The following is a 23,490-nucleotide window of genomic DNA, read 5'->3' as shown; positions in this document are numbered from 1 at the left end:
CCTGGTGTGAGTCGTTGAGGGAGGATACTTGTTGAGAAGCAACAGATTCTCTGAAGGAGAGAACCCTTCATCCCTCGAGTCGACCCTTTGACAATTCCAGAATGCAGTCGGTGTCTGATGAAGCAACGCAATTTACATCATTGGGTCATTTTAAGTAAAAACGTTTAAAATGTTTATTATATTTTTTCGCGTGGATTAAAAGAAACACATTTTGGATAATATTTTGGCGAGAAAAGGTGCACACTGGTAATCTATCTCCCTCTCATCCCTGATGGACTACGGGGTAGGATTCAGTTACCTCAGTAGTATCCTCCGGTCTTTTTGTTTATCATCTAAGCAGGAGCCTATTAGTCTTTCGTAGTGTGATGTGTTTTGAAGTAGACAATTTCCTTCCATCAAAGCAACACACTGCACTAGAGGATATTACTTATTTTTTGTGCGCCATCGCGCTGGAACCGTTTTACGCGGAGTTATATTGTAACAGGTGGTTTTTACAGTCGCGCCTTCTTTTCACTCGGGCTAACAAGTCAGTTTAACAAGTATTTTTTTAATAAATGATCCCCAACAGCAAGTACAAGGATTTTGGTCGCCATAAAAGGTGGGTTCACCATTCATTTTATTGCATTTTCCACGCGGAGAGATCTGTCAATAACCAAGGGAAGAAAATCAAAAAGTCCCTCCATCTAAATGATCAGCTCCGTGTGTGTGTCGTCTTACCGAGGACGCAAGTCAGGTAACAAGCCTCCGTCTAAATCATGTCTAAAGGAGGAGATGTCGAGAGGGGAAGACTCAGACAAAATAACTATCAATGTTGGTGGCACGCGACACGAGACCTACAAGAGCACCCTCAGGACCCTGCCGGGAACTCGCCTGGCATGGCTGGCGGACCCGGCAAATAAACCGATGGCTTCAGACACAGACTCGGCGCCGACGAGCACCAGCGAGTTGTTTTTTGACAGGCACCCTGGTATCTTCGCCTATGTGTTGAACTACTATCGGACTGGTAAGCTCCATTGCCCCGCTGATGTATGCGGACCTCTTTTCGAGGAGGAACTGGCGTTTTGGGGAATAGACGAGACCGACGTGGAGCCGTGTTGCTGGATGACTTACCGCCAACACAGAGACGCGGAAGAGGCCCTTGATACCTTTGAGCCCCCTGATCCTGAAGAAACCGACGACGACAGAGAAATGCCAAGACGTTTCGGCATCGAGGACTGCCCCGACAGGTCGAGGGGCTGCTGCCAAGTTTGGCAACCCAAGATATGGGCCCTATTTGAGGATCCGTACTCATCCAGGGCTGCAAGGGTAAGTTGACTAGTAGAAGCATTGTTTTCTATAAACTCAATTAAAATGTACATTTAAGTATGTCCATTTAACGTTTAACAATTCAGGATACATTTTGCTAGGTCAATTTCAGTTGGCGCCATAAAATAGCGCGCGTAATGCGAGCCGCTTCAACAGCTGATTTTAAAGCATGACACGATTCATCTCGGTATCATACATTGTAAAGTAGCTCTACTTTATTTTTATTATTTTTTTACACGCTAGTGTCACCTATGCACATTCGGAAGCAACAAAGGTACAATAAAGACTAATGCATTCACTTCAAGGACAGATGCAGTGGCGGTTCTACATTGAATTACACCGCGGGCGAGACCCCCTCTGAGCCCCCCCCCCCATATGAGTGAAAGAGAAACTTATATTTCCCAATTGCAAGAAATTCGAGGTGTGTGACTTTAGCCAATTAATTCCATTAGGGTATTACTTTATATAGAGTCCCGACGTGTGTCTGGGTGAGAGTCCTAGAATATAATCAGATACCTAGAATAGAATTTGACTAGAATCCGGGTTGGAGTCCCAGAGAAAGGACCAAGTTCCTTTAGGTCGGGTTGGAGTCACGACTAGGGTACCAATTTCCTTCAGGTCGGGTTGGAGTCCCGACGTGGGTACCAGAGAGACTGTTGATCTGATCTTAAATACATTGCACTTTCTTTTTTACTCATTTCTTTGCATATGTTTTCTTTTACTTATCTATTATTTTCTTTTATTGTATGACAATGTTTATATGTGAGGCACTTTGAGTCACTTTGAGTCTGCCCATAAATAAAGTTGCCTTGCCTTGCCTATACCAGGCGCGTGCCGTCCATATGGGCAGGTAAGCAATGTGTGGTAAGCAATTCCTGACAGTGAATTCGTTTTTTAAGGTAAAATTGTATCGGATATTCAACAAATATTAACACATGGTGTAAGGATGACAACCATCTCTAGTTGACTGCATCCAAGCCACACATGCATCTTGAGTGTTTTCATCTGAGAGTATAATTGAGAACACAAAGCATTCAAAAGTGGTTTGCAGCAAATGGCCGTGCAACAAAGCGGGAGAGCAGGATGCTCATGGAGGTAAGTCTGAAAGCACAGTTAGGCAATTGAAGGACATTAGCAGTTGGCTGGCAAATGGCAGTGAATAGCTTTCATGTGTATCGGTAAAACATAGGCCTCTCTCAATGATCAATAAGCGCCTAATTAGCTCCTAATTAGCTTGTAGTGATGGCAGCTGCAAAAATACAGCAGACATTAGAAAGAGCTAAACAAAATATAATGGCATTGTGGTCATAGTTGATAAGCTGTATTAGACTTAAACGTAGACTTCTTTTATCGTCATTCAATAAGTGCACCCGTGCACATATTAAATTGTGTTACCTTGGCTCACGGTGGAGTGGACAAAGAAAATAAAAAGATGGCATGAAGTAAAAAAAGGTTCAAATACTATACTATCTGACTCTAAAGTCCTGAGCCCACCCTCCTCTCATTCACATGTACAGTATGTGTGCTCAATATGTGCACCCTTACAGGCTGCAGAGTGCCTTTTCAGAGACTCATGTTACCTTTATGGCCTTTTTATTTTCCAAGAACCTTTAAGTCCATCTCACGTAATGTGATTCTTAAAAGCGGATGTCCATCATTTACACGCCATATCCGCTACAATATCAACAAAGACTGGTGTCTTCCAGTGTAAGGGGAGCTACCACTAAAGGCGGTTTTCCCTAATCCCATAGGTCTGGAAATGCTTTCACATCAGGGAGTGTAACACGTACATGGGCAACGGTATTGTACCACTTTGATTCATTCACAAAGGCTAAAACTCTATATCTGATTACTCTTGCTATGTAATCAGATATAGCGTACATCTCAGAGTCCTATTACAGCATAAAGTAATATAGACAAATACGTGGATAAGACCGAGCTCAGATTGTAATGCCGTTGGTGTTGCATTGCAACCAAGAAGATAAAGAAATCCATATGGAAACTCCAAATCCATTATATTTGGCATGTCCGAATGACACCTGTGTCACCACAATGTTCCAACTTTAGAAAACATGCAAAGTAAACGGTTATCTAACACAGAAGTTATTACAAAAAGTCAGCCCTTTTTTTAAACGTGTTTATCAGAATAGCCAATATACAGTATGTGCACGCATCCAGAGAAGCAATGATAGTGATAGTACAGGGGCAGTGTAAACAGAAGAACGCTCCACTGTTTACACTGCCACTTTAGAGTGGAGCCAGACATGCCATGCTGGTTAGTGAAAAATAATGTCTTGGATCGCAGCAAGAGATTATATGATTAGGCCAGTGGCCTGCCTCACACACTCCAAAAAGAGGTTACATGCAATAAGGCACAATCTTTTTCAGAAAAAGAATATCATTATGGCCCACTACTGCCAACATTTCTCCATCTGTATTTGTTGGTGACTCATTGTGAAAAAGACTTTGTGAATCTCTCCAGTCTGCTAGCCCTCTCCTCCTTTGCCAGTTTCTATACATAGAAGGTCTTTAGGTCCAGTGCTTGGTTGTCACCTACCGATCCCTCTAGAGACTACGGACTATGGATGGTGTGTGTCTGTGTGCGTGTGTGTGTGTATGTGTGTGTGTATGTGTGTGTGTAGGTGTGTTTATGTGAGACAAAGGGGTGGGGAGGGGTTCTAATCCTATGTAATTATGTTTGTTTGTTGTGCCTTAGCCTTCAATGTTTGCGGAGAAGAATAGGGTGCCTCTTGCTGTGAGAGCAGCAGATGCATTAGAGTGCGGCTTGATTAAATGTACAACTCTCTCCTATCACCCATAATTCACATTCATAACAAGCCTTTCCACTCGAGCAACATAGCTGCTTTAACGGTCTTTTAGGATCTGTATCAGAGCTGGGATCTTGAGAACAAGTCAGTATTTCTGAAAACATAGTAGTGGTTTTGTGTCTGACAAGTATTGTAACAGAAACAGTCAGGTGCACTCACATCACACTCTTCCAGAGGTGGGTAGGAACGCGCTACATTTACTCCGTTACAAATACTTGAGTAACTTTTTGGATAAATTGTAATTTTAGGAGTAGTTTTATTGCAACATACTTTTACTTTTACTTGAGTAAATATTTGAAGAAAGAACGGTACTTTTACGCCGTTCCATTTGGCTACGTGACGGTCGTTACTTTGTTTTTTTTAGATATTTTCTTTTATTACATGCGAGATCTATTTCTATCACGTGAATATTCCTTAGCCCAAGTGAAGGAGTTCAAGTACCTCGGGGTCTTGTTCGCGAGTGAGGGTACTATGGAGCGTGAGATTGGCCGGAGAATCGGAGCAGCGGGGGCGGTATTGCGTTCGCTTTACCGCACCGTTGTTACGAAAAGAGAGCTGAGTCGCAAGGCAAAGCTCTCGATCTACCGGTCGATCTTCGTTCCTATCCTCACCTATGGTCATGAGGGTTGGGAGATGGCCGAAAGGACGAGATCGCGGGTACAAGCGGCCGAGAGGCAATTGAATAACGCCTGCACACACACACAGGCACGCACGCACGCACAACGCAGAGTGGTAATCGGGAGAGTTGGGAAAATTCCCTGTGGCCCGTTAACGGGGGGCGCCGGGTCAACATCGACTCGCAACCAATTCGGTTTTGTCTAGAGGAGTAACTGAGCGCCCCCTCCCGAAGTGGCACAGCCCAGGTCGGCCTTGAACTGCGATTGGTCAGAAAGACGTTACAGCTAATGACAACATTGAACTCTCATGCAGGCTCGAACAGAGTGACACACAAACACACACACACACACACACACACACACACACACACACACACACACACACACACACACACACACACACACACACACACACACGTTGATGTATTTAATTTTGCAAAGATTTAATTTGTTATTGTTTTAGTTCAAGGGTTATACTTTTTTTTTTTTAAAGACCTTATTTATTTAATTTAAAAGGATGTTATTTACATTATCTTTATTTGAACATTGCTGTTTTATATTTTGTTGGTGTCTATTTTGTACCGTTTGTGTTGCTCTGTTTATTTAAAAAATAAATCGGAGAAACTCAGTACTTGTACTCTTGAGTACTTGAGTGGTCTTTTCACTGCATACTTTTTTACACTTGAGTAATTATTTTTACGAGTACTTTTACTTCTACTTGAGTAATTCTAATCTTAAAGTAACAGTACTTTTACTTGAGTACATTTTTTAGCTACTCTGCCCACCACTGCACTCTTCTGATGTGGAGTGTAGATTGGCTTTTAAGAAAATTCGGTTTTTCTAACCACACTTGATCAAATCTATCGTTTTTGCTCATTTGCTTTAACCAGATAAGCCGTCTATTTTCAGCTGTGTGACTTCAATTGTCTTTGGTATTGAATAATATGAGGATCTTTCGCTTTTGTTATCCCCATGGCAATGACAACTGGAACTCCACCCATCCGCTCATCTTGGCGTTACAATATGGCTGTCGGAGGAGCTTCTCTTGGACACACAATCATGCACAAGCAGACAAACATACCCCCACACACACACACAAACACCGCCGTGGCTTGTATGGAACTAAATACTTTTACTTTAATAGTTCACGGAACCGGTGACTTGTTCCGCTCTGTGTGGGGAACCGCTCTGTCTTTATCAGAAGCAGCTGTAGGGGACGGTCCACAGCTGGGGGAGATGACTGTGGTCGGACAGCTGCTCAGCTGCTGCTGTTTTCCGGCCATGCCTCCCCAGCTGCCTGGCTTGGGTCATGCCATCTTTGCACGCCTTCTCAATAGCTGGTTGGCCCCTGACATGTGTCCCCTCTAGGGAATCTGCTGGAACGGTGGTTGGTATACAGACTGCTTGGGCACCCGCTGACCCTCTGCAGGCATTAAAGCACCTTCCACTGCATCTCTTGTATGTATCCTATAATGTTAGGTTAGTAGGCATGCGCTGGCAGTTAATCATTGATGCCATTTTACTACCTTGCTATCTTTGTTTTTTATTGGAACATTTATTAAAGATTAATGCATTTTAATTTTGATCGCACCAAGGTACATTTTACTTAAATATATAAATATATACACTTAAATATAACGCCACAGTGTGTGTGGATGTGTGGGTGGAGCGCCATCTATGCAGCAGTTGTGAGTTGATGTTCGCTTCCGAGTGAGCTTCTAGGACACTTATAGTATAACGCCATGGTGAATGCTCAGTGGAGCCATTTGTCCATTCTGAGCTAGTGTAGAAACATGGCGGTGCAACATGGCGGCCTCCATGAAAGCGGACCTGCTCCCGATGTACTGTAGATATAAAGACTACCGGTACAAATTTGAGGGTAACGAAAACACAATTTTTTTTATTTTCATAGGATTCAAATGTTCGGGCTCAGGCCCACACTGCAAGAAAACATTAAAAATATATATGAAAAGAATAACGTGCTTGAGATGACATGTTAAAAAAAATATCAACTAAAATCTTAAAAAAGTAACAAATTATAAGCAAGAAAGTACATATTTGCAATTGTTTTTCAATGGGCTCAGGTACTTATACATTATTAGGCTAAATTATATTGTTACAATTCTGTATATTGCAGAATGCATAGTACATTGCACATTTTACATTATCTTCTCTTGCATGACCTGCTGCAATAGCTAAGACAGACCCCAAAGGGGGAGTATGTGCAGGAGATGATCTTGAAGCCTTCTCCCACATGTTTGCATGGTGGCATATTGTCTGAAAGTTTGTTGAGTTGCTTAGTGTGACTTAGCAGTGACGCATCATATATACGGGAACATTTGGAGACCACCCTGAATGTGAGGCGATTATAAATGACCATTTCCCGGGAAAAGTTATTCTGTGAACTGTTTCAGTATTGTGACAATACAGTGGCGGTGTTTGATGGTTCCATAACTAAACAGAAAACCTGATGTAACACTTAGAAACAAGCACACAGACGGTTCAGGGTCCCCGAGGTAACACTTTTCAGATCCAGCCAGGTCATACAGATCAGTGCCATAGTATTATTTTTATCAGGTATCGGGTTCAAGATTTCAGAAGCCAAGTATAAATCTTAATAGCACTTTACAAAGTAAAAAGTATAATTTAGTTTTGGTTGGCTACCCCCTTTCTCTCAGCGGTGCCTTTGGAGAGGATAGTGTGCAGATACGCCAGTTTGTTTAGGTCTGGTGTAAATCGTTTGCCATGGAGATAGACAAAATACCGCTGGGACCCAATCACACACACACAGACACACACAAAGACAGCACAGTTGAGGTTTGGGGATCCTCCTTTTTATCGGGCTGCGCAGGCGTTTCCTACACTAGCGTTTACAGAATGTGCGCATGTCATCCATTCCGAACCTTCAGTCAACGTTCATTGTGCACACAGAAGTCTGATAAGTGGCACTAAATCTTCAAGATGTATTGCTTTGGTAGGGTGAAATAACAGTCGCATCGCATATGCAGGGATTATGGAACAGAATCATATTGAGTTCTTTGAATGAAGATTAAATATTCATTTCCCAAATCAAATGGTATTTATAGCCCTTTTAACGACTGTAGAATAGCATAGCGTCTTTGTGGGTAATATATTCATATGTCAACCTGCATAAAAAATGCGGACATACTACATTCAGTCAGAAATGGGCCTTCCTTAGTTCAATTCTAAAGACGTTGAATTTGAATATGGTTATGAATCTGTCCATCTCTCTCAAGCCATCTATAAATCTATAAATTATCGATCAATGTTTTGTATCTGCACATTATCCTCTCCAAAGGCACCGCTGAGAGAAAGGGGGTAGCCAACCAAAACTAAATTATACTTTTTACTTTGTAAAGTGCTATTAAGATTTATACTTGGCTTCTGAAATCTTGAACTATGGCACTTGTCTTGAGCCGTGTGCTGTACCATGTAGATCTGTTCGGGGGAAATCCTCATGAGAGACACATCATGATTCCAGACAAAGTATCACTTGATGTACATGCTTTTTCCGGCATTTTCTGATCATACGGTTCATGGCTTGAAAAAAGACCTGCATCTCGTGTTCCTTGTTAGCGTGATTATTCTGCAACCTGTTGCCACAAGGCAGCGCACAGGAGGACAGGAAGGAAAGGATGTAAAGGGGGGAAAGCAGAACTGCCGGTGATGAGCGCGTCTCTTCTGATGGAGCGTGTCTGGCAGGGGCCTGTTGTGATGAGCTGTCCTACAGGGTTAGCACTAAGTGCCGGTGCCGCTAGACACGTGTGGTGTTCATATGATTCACTCCTCAAAATACTTGTTTGTCTGCCTGGACCGCCCTCATTATCTGGCCCCAGCTGCATGTCCGTCTTCGTTGTCTGAGGAGCTCCAGGCTAGGAAATTGCGGATCAGTTGAACATAATGAAAATGTGTGTGTTTCTGTGTGTGTTTTGTGTTTGTGTGCGTGTGTGTGGGAGGGGGGGGACTGTGTACGTGTGTGTGTGTGTACGTGTGTGCGTGCGTGCGTGCGTGTGTGTATGTGTGTGTGTGTGTGTGTGTGTGTGTGTGTGTGTGTGTGTGTGTGTGTGTGTGCGTGTATGCGTGTGTGCAGACGTTTTTGTACGTTTTGGTTCATGTGTGTCTATGCCTTTGCGTCATGCTTGTGTCTGATAGATGCAGCCTAAAAATACCTTGGAATATAAAAAAATACTACTAGTATTTGTATTGGTATCAATATAAATGAATACAAACTACATTTAAAACCTATCGAAGCCTGCATGGAAATTAGACTTTTTGTTTATTTGTCTAGAAATGTCCTTTAATTTAAAGGGCAGGAATGGGTGTTGTAACTGCATATTCACGGTAGTGATTTGCATGCATCATAGAAATATCTTGAAACATCTCAATTCTTAACCTTTTCTTTTTTATTCTCAGAATAGAATGCAACTTGGATTTGAAAAACATATCTGCATCGCGCATTTATTATCGGCAGTTATCGGCAGTTATAACCTACCGATGCACACGGTAAATGTTGTAAATTCGTCACAGCCTGTGCCAATTTTCCACTGTTTGGCACATGTGGCTACTCTGTATCTCGGCTGCATAGTCAAACTTAATTAGCCTACACGCAGAGCAACAGTTCCCACGTGGGCACACAGTGGGTTTTGTGATGCTCAGGGCAACCGTAGTTATGGAACGCGCGGGGGGGGGGGGGGGGGGGACTCTTGTAAGGATGGGGCCAGGGGGCAGAAGTCTCGTACTCTGGTCTTCATAGGCCCACTGGGTACAGGAGCTCTTAATATAATGGGCAGAAGCAATCTATGCTGTACTGGAAACACCCCGCATGGAGCCACAGACAAATTGTAATGGTTGAGGGTAGGGTTATATATTATTATCAAGAATATACAACATCCTTATCAATACCATCTCGAAATGTGTCTCTCGTTATAAGCCAGGTTATAGGTTATCTGGCATTTACCGGCCATTTGCCGTCTAGAATTTAAATTGTCCTGTTATTAAACATCTGGACCTGGAGTACTTTGGATTAAAGTGAGGCCTAAACGCAGTCATATCACTGAGTGGCAAATGCTTTTTATTGATCTCTTCCACTCGATGGCAGGAGGCAGAGTGCTCCAATTCAGATGGAGTCTACTTGCGCTCTGTTTATAGAGTAACTTGCAGCCATTGCTCCCCTCGTCTCCTGAAAGCAAGCGTTCATATGTTGAAATAATAAAAGGTTGGCACGCCCAATCTGTTTGCAGGGAGTGGAAACGGAACGCCACACACACACACACGCACTAGCCTGCTATCGCACATCGGTGCAACTCATAGGAAATACAGATTAAAACACTGTCATTCTTAGAGCACTGGTACTAATAAAATGGGCTATAGTGCAGTTTTTTGGTATGCATGTTGCTTGAACACAAGCGGGAACACAAACAAAGCAGTGCCGTGTTCCAATACCCGTACTTCCATGAGTATACTTAAAGGAAGTATACTATCCGCACTGGCTACTACGTTATTTTTTCAGATGTGAGTGCTGTTCCAAATCGAGTACTCCGTGGTGCACTAACCGGAAATTACGATCACGACTGCCGCCGTGGCTCCTCCCCCGCAATAAACATCCCACTTTAAACGGTGAACTATTTACGCCTAGCAGCTATAAAAAGCTATAAAAACTACAAAATGACTCTATTAATGCAGGCTATGTGGAAAATGCGCCGACTTTGGCTCAGCCTGGCTCCGCCTCTTCTGCTACGTAGCTAAGAAGGCTGCCGTTGAGTACGGGGAGTATGGCGTCACATTAGTGCCATAATTCACTAATGTGATAAAAGATGCATTCGGGCGTATTACATTATTCCACACGCGTAGATATTAACTGCGAGCGCCCAAATGATCTCTGCGCGCGCAAAACAGCCTCTCGCGCGCGCAAATTACCTCAGCGCGCGCAAAACAGCCTCTCGCGCGCGCAAATTACCTCAGCGCGCGCAAAACCTCTCGCGAAAGAGGTTTTTACGCTCTCGCTCGAATTTAATTTTGGCACTATGGGGGAGGGAACCAAGGCAGGGCGATACGTGAAACGGCCAAACGTGATTGGCCGTTTCTGAAGCGCGATATTTGATTGACAGCCCTCCTCACATTCAATTCTGAATTGTACAGTAAATGGCTGAACGTATTGTAACTCCCGATTCTATGAATATAGGCGCAGCCTTTGAAGTGTCGGCCTCATTGTCCTTTAAATAGCTGAAGAAAAGCTGTTTATTGGGAGCAGAACGTCCGCCGGCGCCCGACTATATCTGCGAAATGCGGACGTCGTTGAGGCACGCCGCACGCGGACGTTATTGAGGCCCACGCTGTTGGTGGTCGGGGATTACAAATTTTCAGTGCTACGGCTCACGCCTAGGGATAACCCAATATCGATAGCCTTAAAAGGCTGCCCCTATACTCATAGAATCTAGAGTTACAATAAGTAACTATCGTTTCAGCCATTAACTGTACAATTCAGAATTGAATGAGAGGAGAGCTGAGGAGGGCTGTCAATCAAATATCGCGCTTCAGAAACAGCCAATCATAGGAAAGCCCGCCCTGCCTTGGTTCCCTCCCCCATAGTGCCAAAATTAAATTCGAGCGAGAGCGTAAAAACATCTTTCGCGAGAGGTTTTGCGCGCGCTGAGGTAATTTGCGCGTGCGAGAGGCTGTTTTGCGCGCGCTGAGGTAATTTGCGCGCGCGAGAGGCTGTTTTGCGCGCGCAGAGATCATTTGCGCGCTCGCAGTTAATATCTACGCGTGTGGAATAATGTAATACGCCCGAATGCATCTTTTATCACGTTAGTGCATTATGGCACTAATGTGACGCCATAGGGGAGTGTCCTTCGATCCACACTTCACGATTAGCCCGTTTTGAGTACGGCATCCGGGTCCTTGAAGTATACTTCTTTTCGCCGGATCTGAATTGGAGTACTGCGTACTCAAATTTTGGCTAGTAAGTACGGACAGTACGGGTATTGGAACACGGCAGGACAAGACAAACGAAAAGCGGGACACTGACCCGATGAAGAGGGCAAAACGGAGTGCAGTATGGAGCCACTTTAAGTTGGTTAATGACGACAAAGACGCCAAATGCACAATATGTGGAAGTATTTTAAAGTACAACAACTAAACGACTTCGTTGAATTACCACCTAAATGTGTCACATTCAGAAGGAAATTCAGCTTCTCAGAAGAATTGCCGCTTATCAATTAATCGATCATCGATCGATAAGATGAAACAACTATCGATTAATGAATTACTCGATAATTTGCATCCCTACTTTGGATCCTCAATTAAATTCTAGATCCAATTCTCCTTCTTCAGCTTCCCCAGAATTTGCCCTATCTTTATGGCTTTATGGCTTGATGGTCGATATGTGTGCAATGCTATATCAACAATTATGAAAGGGAACTACAGTATAAAGTGATGGTCGTATTTCTTTCTTTCTCCATAACCCTAAAAAGCAGGTAAGGTGAGCGGGAATGGGTAAGGTAAAATGATGTCTCAAACTATATCAGCATACATGCATTATACGTAGAAAAAACATGAAATAGGCTGCGAGTCAGGGGTCAGAGCATAGCAGAACAGAGTAGAGTGTAGCAGCCCATGGTACATTGGAAACAGACTTCATAAGATGCACTCCTGCTTATTATACAAGATGGGGTTTTTGTTCCGATTGAACCGTAAAGTCTAATGTGTCAGGAAGAGGTTTCAACGGTTTTAATAAAAGGATTTAACCCAAACCTAGTTAAGTGCAGATACCTTCACTCAGCCAGTATATATAATCTTGCCTGACAATGGATGTTTCAATTACCACTTCACCCTGAGTATAGTTGTGGTTTTGTCTAGGTGAGAAACACTTAATATCAGACGACTTACTAAAATCCATACTTTAATAGAGGCAGCCCTTTATTAAATCCCTATTGAATGAATGAATTAACTCCATTGAATGAATAATCAGTGGTGAAAGCAGATGACATCCCAAGATATGAATGCAGGAGGGACCCGGGTTATCAGCATAGCATTTAATGGCTAGGCAGAATAAAGAACTAAATCACTTGTCATTGCACAGTGTATACATCTCACTCGCTCCCATTGTGGGGAGGATTAGCTGTCCCACAATGCGTCCGGTGTAATGGGCATTGAAGCCATGCATGCGTGCTTTATTAGCTTTTCATACAATACCCGAGACCCAAACACTATAGGACTGATTGATTTGTGTGCGGCAGGAGACTGGAAGCTAAGTGCACCCATGGCACAGGTACATATTTAACCAGCTGGAAGAGGATGGGGCACGGCGCGGAACTACAATCCGGCCAGACTATTGTGATCATTAGTGACAGACTGCGTTTTAGTTTGCACAGAATGAATGACAACACAAACACAGACTGCGGTGGCTTTTGTGTTGGATTCACAAGCAACTTGCCTACAAGGCAAGGCAACACCTGCCGTCGGATGGAAGAATTGATTCACTAATGTTACGAGGTAGAAAACGCAGACTCTCATAGAGGCAAGGGAGGGTTTCCATTGTGTCCAATGATTTGGATTGTTTCCCTCAGATACTTCGTTATGATGTAGCAACCCTGGATACTTCCTGTAGAATGCTTTGACAACATGCCACTGTCCTGTAGCAATCCGATTTGTTTATATTTTTGGAAACCCTTCATTACCCTAAGAGATGGAATGGACCATTGTTTCTGTAATGTGACGTGTGAAACAGGACATTTTGTGATAGGACGTTTAAAAAAATAATAATTGTGACGTAATTTTTATTTATTTGAATGTACAAAATCAAATTCAGGCGATACATCCATAATTCAATTTCAATTATTGTCATCTCTTTTTTGACAAAGAGGCTATTATATTTAGTTGTCTTGGTCTTTCATTTGAAATGCATCTTTTTTTACCACTTAAACAAAACATATGTCAGTGCCCACAGCTGTATCCATGTAGCCAGCTCTCTGCTGTCAGTGAGTGGCAGGTTAGACGATGGCTGGACTTAATGGAATCCCATTAGTCTCACAGCGTGACTCTGTGAGTGTGTGCATAGCTGTAATTGATTTGAAACGGGGGCTATTTTCTCAAGGAATCTTGTTGAGCTTTCTCACAGACATAATCGCTAATCTTGAAATCACAGCTTTTGTTCTACAGCTTTTGGCCAATCAGAAGGGACGATTGTTCTCCTGACAGCTAAAACACCATACAACAGCTGCGCCTGGCTATGCATGGTAAATCTGCGCCCATTAACTTGTCCTTCCTCTTTCTTTCAGGGAGTCGCGTTTGCCTCCCTGTTTTTCATCCTGGTGTCAATCACCACCTTCTGCCTGGAGACCCACCAAGCCTTCCATGACATACACACCTGGACAGAGCTGGTGGTCGTGGGGAACATCACCAGGGAGGAGGAGAAATGGGAGATGTTGACCAAGCCCATACTGACCGTGGTGGAGGGCATCTGCGTGGTGTGGTTCACCTTCGAGTTCCTGGTGCGAATCATCTGCTGCCCAGACAAGGTGTTGTTCATCAAGAACCTGCTGAACATCATCGACTTTGTGGCCATCCTGCCCTTCTACCTGGAGATGAGCCTGAAGGGCCTGTCCTCCAAACCGGCCACCAAAGTGTTGGGCTTCCTGCGCGTGGTGCGCTTCGTCCGCATCCTGCGCATCTTCAAGCTGACGCGTCACTTTGTGGGGCTGCGCGTGCTTGGCCACACGCTGAGGGCCAGCGTCAACGAGTTCCTGCTGCTCATCATCTTCCTGGCGCTGGGCGTGCTCATCTTCGCCACCATGATCTACTACGCCGAGCGCATCGGCGCCAGCCCCGACGACCCCACGGGCCACAACCACACGCACTTCAAGAACATCCCCATCAGCTTCTGGTGGGCGGTGGTCACCATGACCACGCTGGGCTACGGCGACATGTACCCCAAGACCTGGCTGGGTATGATCGTGGGGGCGCTGTGCGCGCTGGCCGGAGTCCTGACCATCGCCATGCCCGTGCCGGTCATCGTCAACAACTTTGGGATGTATTACTCGCTGGCCATGGCCAAGCAGAAGCTGCCCAAGAAGAAGAAGAAGCACAACCCCAACCCGGAGGCCCCCACGGACTCTGCGTCCCTGGGGATGTCGGAGAGCATCTCCCACAGAGACAGCACCCAGGGCGACACCTGTCCCCTGGCAAAGGACGAGACAGTCGCCAGGAATCGCTCAGGTTAGAGCATGAGCACGACACTCTTGTTCCCAAGCCGACGTTGACGTTATGATTTAAGTTACTGACTTACTTAAAACTTATTAGGATTTTGTGGGGGTCTGCACATACTGCTAGCTTGTCTCCAATAGTATTTACTTGATGAGGTTAATCTTAAATGAGCTTCATATGTTTTATTGATTTATTGGTTGGTATGTCCTGATGCTTATTTCCTAGAAACCAAAATGAACAATCTGTTCTTCAGTAATCACTGCATTAATTACCCATAAATAAGAAAAAGGTTGATTCATCTAAGGTAAAAGTCAACATCAGTTTAATGTCTCTGCTATCCAGTTATATGGTCCCAACAGAATATCTCTAATATATTCAAGCACATCGGCTGAATACAGTGTGTCTGGCGCCTTTACCCCTTTCTCACGTACACCTGTAACACCCGTGCACCAACCAGCCAGCACTGATGTTAATCAAATACAATCAACTCAAAAGGGATGGGAGGGTGAACCTTTATTTCTAATTTAAACCAGGGGTGGGAATCTCTTGGCACCTCACGATTCGATTCGATTCTGATTATGAGTTCAACGATTCGATTCTAAAACGATTATCGATGCATCTTGATGCATCGATAAACATCTGAGTTTGCTACTCAGAGTTTGATAATCACTTCCTACTTTTGTGATGATCATTAAAGACATCAACAGATTAATTAACTTATCTAATATTTTATTAGAGAAAAAGCTTTTGTCACAAATATGACTTTCTATGAACAATCAATGCATCTTGCATTACAACACAATATGGAAGTATGTAAAAAATAGGTTTCAGTTTTCTTTTCTTTCTAATCTTTCTTTTCTATGTCATTAAAGAAAAAGCTGCTCTTGAATTAGAAGGAGTTCTTGTGTCTGGCTGTGAGTTTGCGTGCATGCTATGCAGAGGCTGAATCGCAATCGTGTCAAGACAAATCTGATTGGCCAATACACACTGAAGATAAATTAAATCATTTTAAAATTATCCCTCTCTGGCGAACAAAATGTTGCAGCAGGAGAACAAATTCAAATTATAATTATTTTTTACATATTTTTTATTCCGATTATTAATTTATCTGCATCGATTCGAGACGAAATCGTACTAGAGAGAATCGCGATGCATCAAAGAATCAATTTTTTTCCCACCCCTAATTTAATCATAACAAACTATGCCATGGTGTGTGTGTGTGCCTGTGTGTTGGTGGGAAGGTTAATTGATATGACGATGTTTATAATTGATGCAATCAATCCCTAGTTTTTTAATGACGGGGTAAGGTATTGCCACAACGGCTTTGACAAATTATACCAGCAGGTGTGAGTGTGATTAGCCGTTACAATCCGCCTTGAAATTCTGCCTCCTCTGATATCACAAGTGGGTGTGTCCACCCAGATGTATGACAGATAGATGAGCAACATTTGCTACAGTCCACTGGATAGACTGGTAGACCCATCTATCCAGCACCCATCTAGGCAGACACGCCCACTCGTGACGTCAGAAGAGGTCGATTTTCAAAACGGCTTGTAACGGCTAATCACACTCACACCTGGTGGTATAATATGTCACCTTTCAAATCCCCTTCCAGGCACTCCAGTATGTGGATATCGATGTTACTTTGGATGTCATCCCAGCAATACACATTCCTTCAGATATGTAATCTACCCTTTTCCTGCGGAGCCGCCGAGGGCTGCTTGCTAAAAGCTTTGACATTTACACCGGCGGGCGTGTGTGTTGTCGATCCGGCCAGACTCCAAGCAGAACGGGGACGCCAACGTGGCGCTGTCGGAGGAGGAGGGCTGCAGCCTGACCCAGCCGCTGTCCCCCAGCGAGAGGTGGTCCCTGCGCTGCTCCCGCCCACGTGAAAAGCCCGGCAAGAAGGAGGCGTCCTGCTTCCTGCTCACCTCCGGGGACTTCTCCTGCCCAGGAGAGCCCACCATACGGACTGGTGAGTCACACGCACACCCTTTGAATGTATAACCGCACCACTGCACGCGCGCTCACGGCACGGTGCTTGAATAGGCAGAGCTGGGATGGGGGTGTGCTGAGTGAGCGAGTGCACCGGTGGTTCGGTGCTCTGCTGGTGTACCGTCTGTGCTCTGGTAATGTGTACCATCGTATCGGTGCTCTGCTGGTGAACCAGCGGTGCTCTGCTGGTACACCAGTGGTGCTCTGGTAGTGTACCAGTGGTGCTCTGGTAGTGTACCATCGGGGCTCTGTTAGTGTACCAGTGGTGCTCTGGTAATGTGTACCATCGTATCGGTGCTCTGCTGGTGAACCATCGGGGCTCTGGTAGTGTACCATCGGGGCTCTGGTAGTGTACCATCGGGGCTCTTGTGGTGTACCAGTGGTGCTCTGGTAGTGTACCAGTGGTGCTCTGGTAGTGTACCAGTGGTGCTCTGGTAGTGTACCATCGGGGCTCTGGTAGTGTACCACCGGGGCTCTGGTAGTGTACCAGTGGTGCTCTGGTAGTGTACCAGTGGTGCTCTGGTAGTGTACCATCGGGGCTCGGGTAGTGTACCATCGGGGCTCAGGTAGTGTAAGAAAAATATTTGCTGAGGCCTTTTTGTTAGCTTCATAATATTTAAAAGTGCAGTGTGTAGAAATTAGCAGCATCTAGCGGTGATTGCAATCAAGTTAATAACCCCCGACTCCTCCCCTTTCCAACGACTACGGAGCCAGTAAGTACTACCAAAATTATGTCATCTTCAAATCAAGTAGCCAAGGGTCAAGTGATTAGGTTCCTTGATAGATTCTAAATTATATTTACTAATTTTGTCTTTCAATGCAAAAACTATAGGGCATAGCGTACAAGTAAGATAGCGTTTATGACTTTAAAGGGGAAAAATCAAATTTCTTCCCTTTGTTGAAGGGGCTAATATGTCGTATTTGACGGTAAACATAGTAATCAATGCTATTTTGTGACTGTCATTAACATAAGACCATAATATAGAGAAAACTGCTCTCTGCCAACCAAGCTGTGAATGTTCCACTCTGCTCTGAGAACAGCAGGCGTGCTGTGCGTGTTGTGTGCGCAGTGTTTGTGGATGTGTTGAGCTCCGTCTTGTCAGTGGTGGATGTTGACGGCCGACATGGCAAATTGAATATATTGCCAGAGAATCCATCCACACACAAACGAAGCCTAGCGCGTTAAATTTTTTCTTGCATTTATTCTTCCCTCCATTAAAAAATGATTTAGTATTACAACTTCTCCCTCAAAAGCCATCACACTAGGACTGCGGTTAAGTGTGTTGTAAACGCTGCATCTTAATAGTATGCCTTCACATGAAGACACACAACACTCCGCCAGCAGGTAGGTGTGGTGAGAAGGTGGCTGTGTTCTGATTGGACGGCTGGTGATGGGTGGTGTTGGTAAAAGGCTGGGAGCCATGTTATTCAACTACGGCTATTGATGCCATGAAGGGCTAAACCTGACAGAGAACAGCACTTGCAATGGAAAAACTCAACAGAGAATATAAGAGCAAAGACTATAATTACATTTATGTATTTAAGACAATGATCTCTGTATATAGTATAAATTAAGCTCCCTTGTGTATGGGTGCATCTGTATTTGCAAAAAATATAAAAGCATCAAACTTTCTGTAATGCATCTGCATCCATCTGTCTTTCATTATTGGGTAAACCATGCAGAACCCTGTAGGCCTACAGTCTTTACAGCTGTTTTAAAACTGGACAGGTTCAAAGGGATTATGACTGCCTGCCAGAACCTGGGCCCGTAGGGGATGTGTCTAATTCTTGGATTGCACAGGATGTAGGTTATGGCTGATACGCTAGCCGCGCACTTTGGCAGGAAATAGGGGATAAGACAGATGTATGCAGGCAGCTCTGAAAATACTTAAATGGTTATCAGTTACAGGAAATGGTTGCCTGACAGCAGAGTAGCTGTGGAAGCCGCAAAGGGAGTTGAAACAGTAGAGCTTACATACATTAGGTAAGGCAGCCAGTTACCGCCGTTAGCAACCACCAACACAAACAACCCTACCCCGACAGTAACGCCCCTGCTTTGAACAGTGTGTTCAGTGTGTTGATGTGTACAACACAACAGATGATTTAGAGTGCATAATGACCAACAACTAAGGAGATGCCCATTGACTGATCAACAGGGCCAAGATGGATGAGCATAGGAGGGTTTCCATGATCCCATATGCGAGGATGTATTAATATGCATTAGACTTGTCTATTTATTTAGTTAATCCGCATTTTCTTTGCTAGTTGGTTTATAAATATATACCCATTCTCTTTGCTTCTTTTTAATCTTGCCAGCATCATGTTTTTGAGGTGAACCATGCACAGGTGTGAGTGATCAGACCTTAATGGACTGTGCCAAGTGGAGCTGGATGGGGAGGGGGGTCCAGAAGGGCTCCGGTTTAGTTTGGATGCTTCTGAATGTTTGTTTGGCCATTTATTTAATGCAAATGTATAATTAAATGAAAAAGCAATGACGTAATTAAAGGATCAATTTATTTTACTGATTCCCCCTCTTAATGATGGCAGGGGGTAATGCATGCATTTGTATTCCGTTAAATCCTGCCCTTTCGGGGCATATTCATTGAACATTGTTTTGTTTTTGTTGATCCCTCCACACATATACCAGCTGCTTGCTACCACCCCAACAGTCTTACATCATCCCCTACTGCATCATATAACAATCGCCTCCAATAGATAACCATTAGCGTCATGCTCGATCAAAATCCAAACCACTTTTGTCTCGGCCCATTTAGATCTGATCTGCGTTCGTCCAATATGCTTGATCCTGTTCGAGACCGACCTATCTTAGCAGCGATGAGATTTTGGTGTTTGTCATCTTTTCTGTCGTATCGCTGAGTTGTATTTTCTGTGCCGTGTGTTTCCCTCCACATCAAGAGAGCTGTAAAGACATCCTGGCTGCAACGGGAATCTATGCCCAGCCCGAGGTCACGACTCTCACCTGATCCGGATCAAGAAAGGACAACCGCGATCTGTTGATGAACCAAGGACCCTTCGGGAAATCAATGAATGAACTGTGTGTGTGTGACGGGATTTTGTGCTTTCTTCTTTCCCGTGAACTACCAAGACATAAAATCACATGGTAGAGGAACATGTGCTTAATGGACACGCCATCACTATTTCACTCATATCACTCATTTCTATGTTTTAACATTTATTAAATTAAAGCATGTTTTGCATGTCTAACATTGTACAATACATTACAAACCATTTAAGTTCATATGTGCATCGTTTATGGATGTGTCGAAACTGGTCCAGAGCAATGTTAGTCTGTTATTAGCGGTTATAGGTTTCTATCCAGTGTGTTTTTGATTGGGATCACGTTGCCTTCATACATCCACAAACTAAGCACTAGTTTACAAAATAGCGTGCCGTTACGAATACAACAAGTTTGTTTTTGAACTTTTCTTCAAGCTAGCTAGCTCCATAAATGTGTTATACAGTGTCAAAAATAGAATATATATATATATATATAAATAGATACGCTTATAGATTTGAGATCGAACACAAGCATCCATAGTACTGTGATCTCAAAGTCAAGCCTGAGATTGGTGTTCAAAGTCAAGCAGCTCAAAGGTCATAATTAACACAACAGGCCATGCACGCGGGTGTGTGTGGGTTTGTCTCCTGCCATTGCCACCCTTCACACCTCGACACAGACCACCGCGACCAAGTTCAGACATTTGTCAGGAGAACGCCATCTGCACGGATGTGCTCAGGAAATACCTGTGTCAAAGTAGGCTTGTAAAAGAAAAACTGTTTAAATAAGAAATATATGGGAACATCTATGGAATGCTATTGTCAGTCTGTTATATAAAGTGTGTCTACCATTGACGCGTCAGTGCTGGTTGAGAGAAGGACCAAATGTACAATAGACTCTATGGAATAGCATTGTATAATTTCATGAAACATCAATAGTGCAGTATGGGAGATTCTGTGACCGGTCCATCCGGTTCAGACGTGCCTAATGTGGAGAAAAGCAGCTTAAATGTGTGCAGTAGCCTAATGTAATTTGATTTGTTCCCTGACACTTTCACATGTGTTAGATCAGTGTAAACCATTTCACATGGAGTCCAAGGAGTACTGGTGACGTATATTTATCATGGTCTACCATAGTTGCCTTATGTTTAATAAAGAAAAGGAAATGTAATTGTATCTCGATTACTTTATGGCCAATTGTTGTGCTGACACAAAAGTCTGTATTTATGTAGAAGAAATTATATGTAGCAATGTATACATATATTAAATAATATATCTAAAAAACGTTCTCCGTATATCAATCATAACGCAAACAAGTGCATTATTTCAACAAACAGAAAGGGAAAGGTTATTTTATTTATGTATTTTTTCTTAATCTTCTAACCTCGGATTTCTAAAGGGAATCATGCCGTTTGTTTCCATGTTTCCACATGGGACTCGTTACATCTTTGGTTTCTAATTTCGTGTGTCCAACACCTATTAAGCAGTTGCCTTTCTCCAGTATCTTGTTCCATTTAGGCATGTGTTTCTATGCAGAAGTGCAAAAATAAAATGATAATTCTCCATGTGGATGCTGAACACCTCGCCATGGAGTCTTATTGTGGAATCTCGCTCGTTGGACATTTCGATTAAATAATTCAACATTTCACATTTTTCAACTTCCTGCACACTAGGCCACACCATCAGTGTGTCGTTAATCACCTCTATTTTTAGTGATGATGAACTATAGCTGAACCGACTGTAATAGAAGGGACATCATAGCCATGGCTCCCTCGACATGGCGCTTGGATTATGAACCAGAGATGTACAGATGGAAGCGGAGATTCTGGAATGACAGGCAACATTAATTAACGTGATCTAGGGAGTGTGGGGGCCCTAGGCAGAGGATTGTTGCCGGGGGGGGGGGGTATGGAGCGATTTTTTTTTATTTTTTTATTTTTTTTGGCTCTAGGGGGCCCCCTAGTAGTGGCCCGGGGCCCCAAGCAATTGCGGGGCCCCAGGCAATTGCCTGGTATGCCTAATGGGATGCAGCGCCTCTGCCCACCCACCTATCCACCTTCCCCTTCCTCACAACCACCTCACCTTCCCCCACACACAACGCACGTAGAAACACTTTGTCGCTTCCAAACACTTCGTCGGAGCGCATTCGTACGCAACCATAACAAACCTGCGAGTCAACCCTGGTGAGGACGTGTCAATTGAGTCAAGCACACACACACGCGCACACACATGCACAAAGCCCGCGCGCACACACTTATGCACACACTGACGCCAACACATAACTGTGCTCTGGGCGTGATCATCATTAATGCTGTTGCCCATGGGGAGTGTTTTCATGTAGAGTGATGAGAAGTGCACAGTGGTGCACTGTGGTGTCAAGGAGATGGGGAGGGGGGAGGATTAACATGAGCGAGTGAGTCCCAAAAAAAAAGACGCATGCATATGAAAGCGACAACGCTTCTACAATAACAACATGTCACAGACTTATGCTGAATGAGAGTTATTTGGCTAAATTGACAGGGTCTCGGGATTCAGTGTAGTTATTTTGTCGCTGATAGAAATAACACATTTTGCCTAATTAGACAAGTGGGACATATTCACAACATCACATTTTTTATTATTCAACCACGCTGTACTCTTGTGCTAACTTTCAAAGTGACTCCAACTTATTAAACCTCTGCCTTTATATTGTGGTAAATAGCTGTCAAGGGAGCTATTATATACCCTTAAGTGTTGTCCTGTGAAGCAAATTCACAGATTGGAAAATATCTAGCAAAGAATTGGTTGTGCGTTACTTAGCAGTCACACTGCAATTTATGTGATCCCAATAGGTTAGCTAATTCCAGTGAGGATATATTGTGTGTCTTACACAAGTCACACTGGAGATAATTGGCTGACTAGAAGCCCCGGCATGGTTGATACCTCCCCTATTGTAACGACACCATCAAAACAAGATGCGGCACTTCATCGTAGCATCTGCCCATTTTCCACAGGTTTACTAGTAATTACACCCATTCCTGCCAACAGGTAGATTCAGCATCAGGGATTGATCAGATGTTATTTTACATGAATCAAGATAGGGTCAGAGGATAGAGTATGTCTGAGCTGGATGTCAGGGCAAGGACAGTGAAGGAAGGCATAAGAGGGAAAGTGTGAGCGAGAGAGTGGAGTGGTGAGAGAAAGAGAGAGGGGGCTGAGAGGGTGAGAGGGATCGAGAGAGAGAAGGAAAGAGAGCAAGTGAGAGTGTTTGAGAGAGTGATGGAGAGAAGGAAAGTGAGGAAGAAAGAGTGACAGAAGCCGACATGTGATTCCATGATTACTTCCTTTCACTCGTTTCCCTTCATTTTTATTGTTTTCGTGTTCACCCGCTGTTGAAGGTTGTCATGACGATATTGAACAGTTTCCATGGAGAAATCCCCCCCCAAACCCACCCCTAACCGCCAACCAACACTGGCCTTTAGATCCCCAAGTGTCTGAATGCAGAAGGTGTAAGGCAGTGGGAA

General features: G+C 43.8%; 1 protein-coding gene across 1 annotated transcript; it reads left to right on the top strand.

Moving 5' to 3' along the window:
* The first annotated feature begins 4 nt into the window (after positions 1 to 4).
* Positions 5 to 21,571, top strand: kcnc4 (potassium voltage-gated channel, Shaw-related subfamily, member 4). Its single transcript, XM_030368542.1, has 4 exons — positions 5 to 1,305; positions 14,050 to 14,986; positions 16,752 to 16,949; positions 19,886 to 21,571. Exons 1-4 carry the CDS (start codon positions 688 to 690, stop codon positions 19,951 to 19,953), a joined length of 1,821 nt encoding a protein of 606 aa, XP_030224402.1. The 5' UTR covers positions 5 to 687; the 3' UTR covers positions 19,954 to 21,571.
* The last annotated feature ends 1,919 nt before the right edge of the window (positions 21,572 to 23,490 follow it).

This window comes from Gadus morhua, chromosome 1 (assembly GCF_902167405.1).
Source record: "Gadus morhua chromosome 1, gadMor3.0, whole genome shotgun sequence".
Classification (NCBI taxonomy): Eukaryota; Metazoa; Chordata; class Actinopteri; order Gadiformes; family Gadidae; genus Gadus; species Gadus morhua.
Note: the sequence above shows the minus strand (reverse complement) of the source record. Positions and strands in the feature narration are given on the sequence as shown.

Coding starts and splice junctions, on each gene's coding strand:
- kcnc4 (XM_030368542.1), top strand. CDS start 688: ATGATCAGCTCCGTGTGTGTGTCGTCTTACCGAGGACGCAAGTCAGGT. Junction 1,306..14,049: donor ACTCATCCAGGGCTGCAAGG/GTAAGTTGACTA, acceptor TCTTTCTTTCAG/GGAGTCGCGTTTGCCTCCCT. Junction 14,987..16,751: donor AGTCGCCAGGAATCGCTCAG/GTTAGAGCATGA, acceptor CGATCCGGCCAG/ACTCCAAGCAGAACGGGGAC.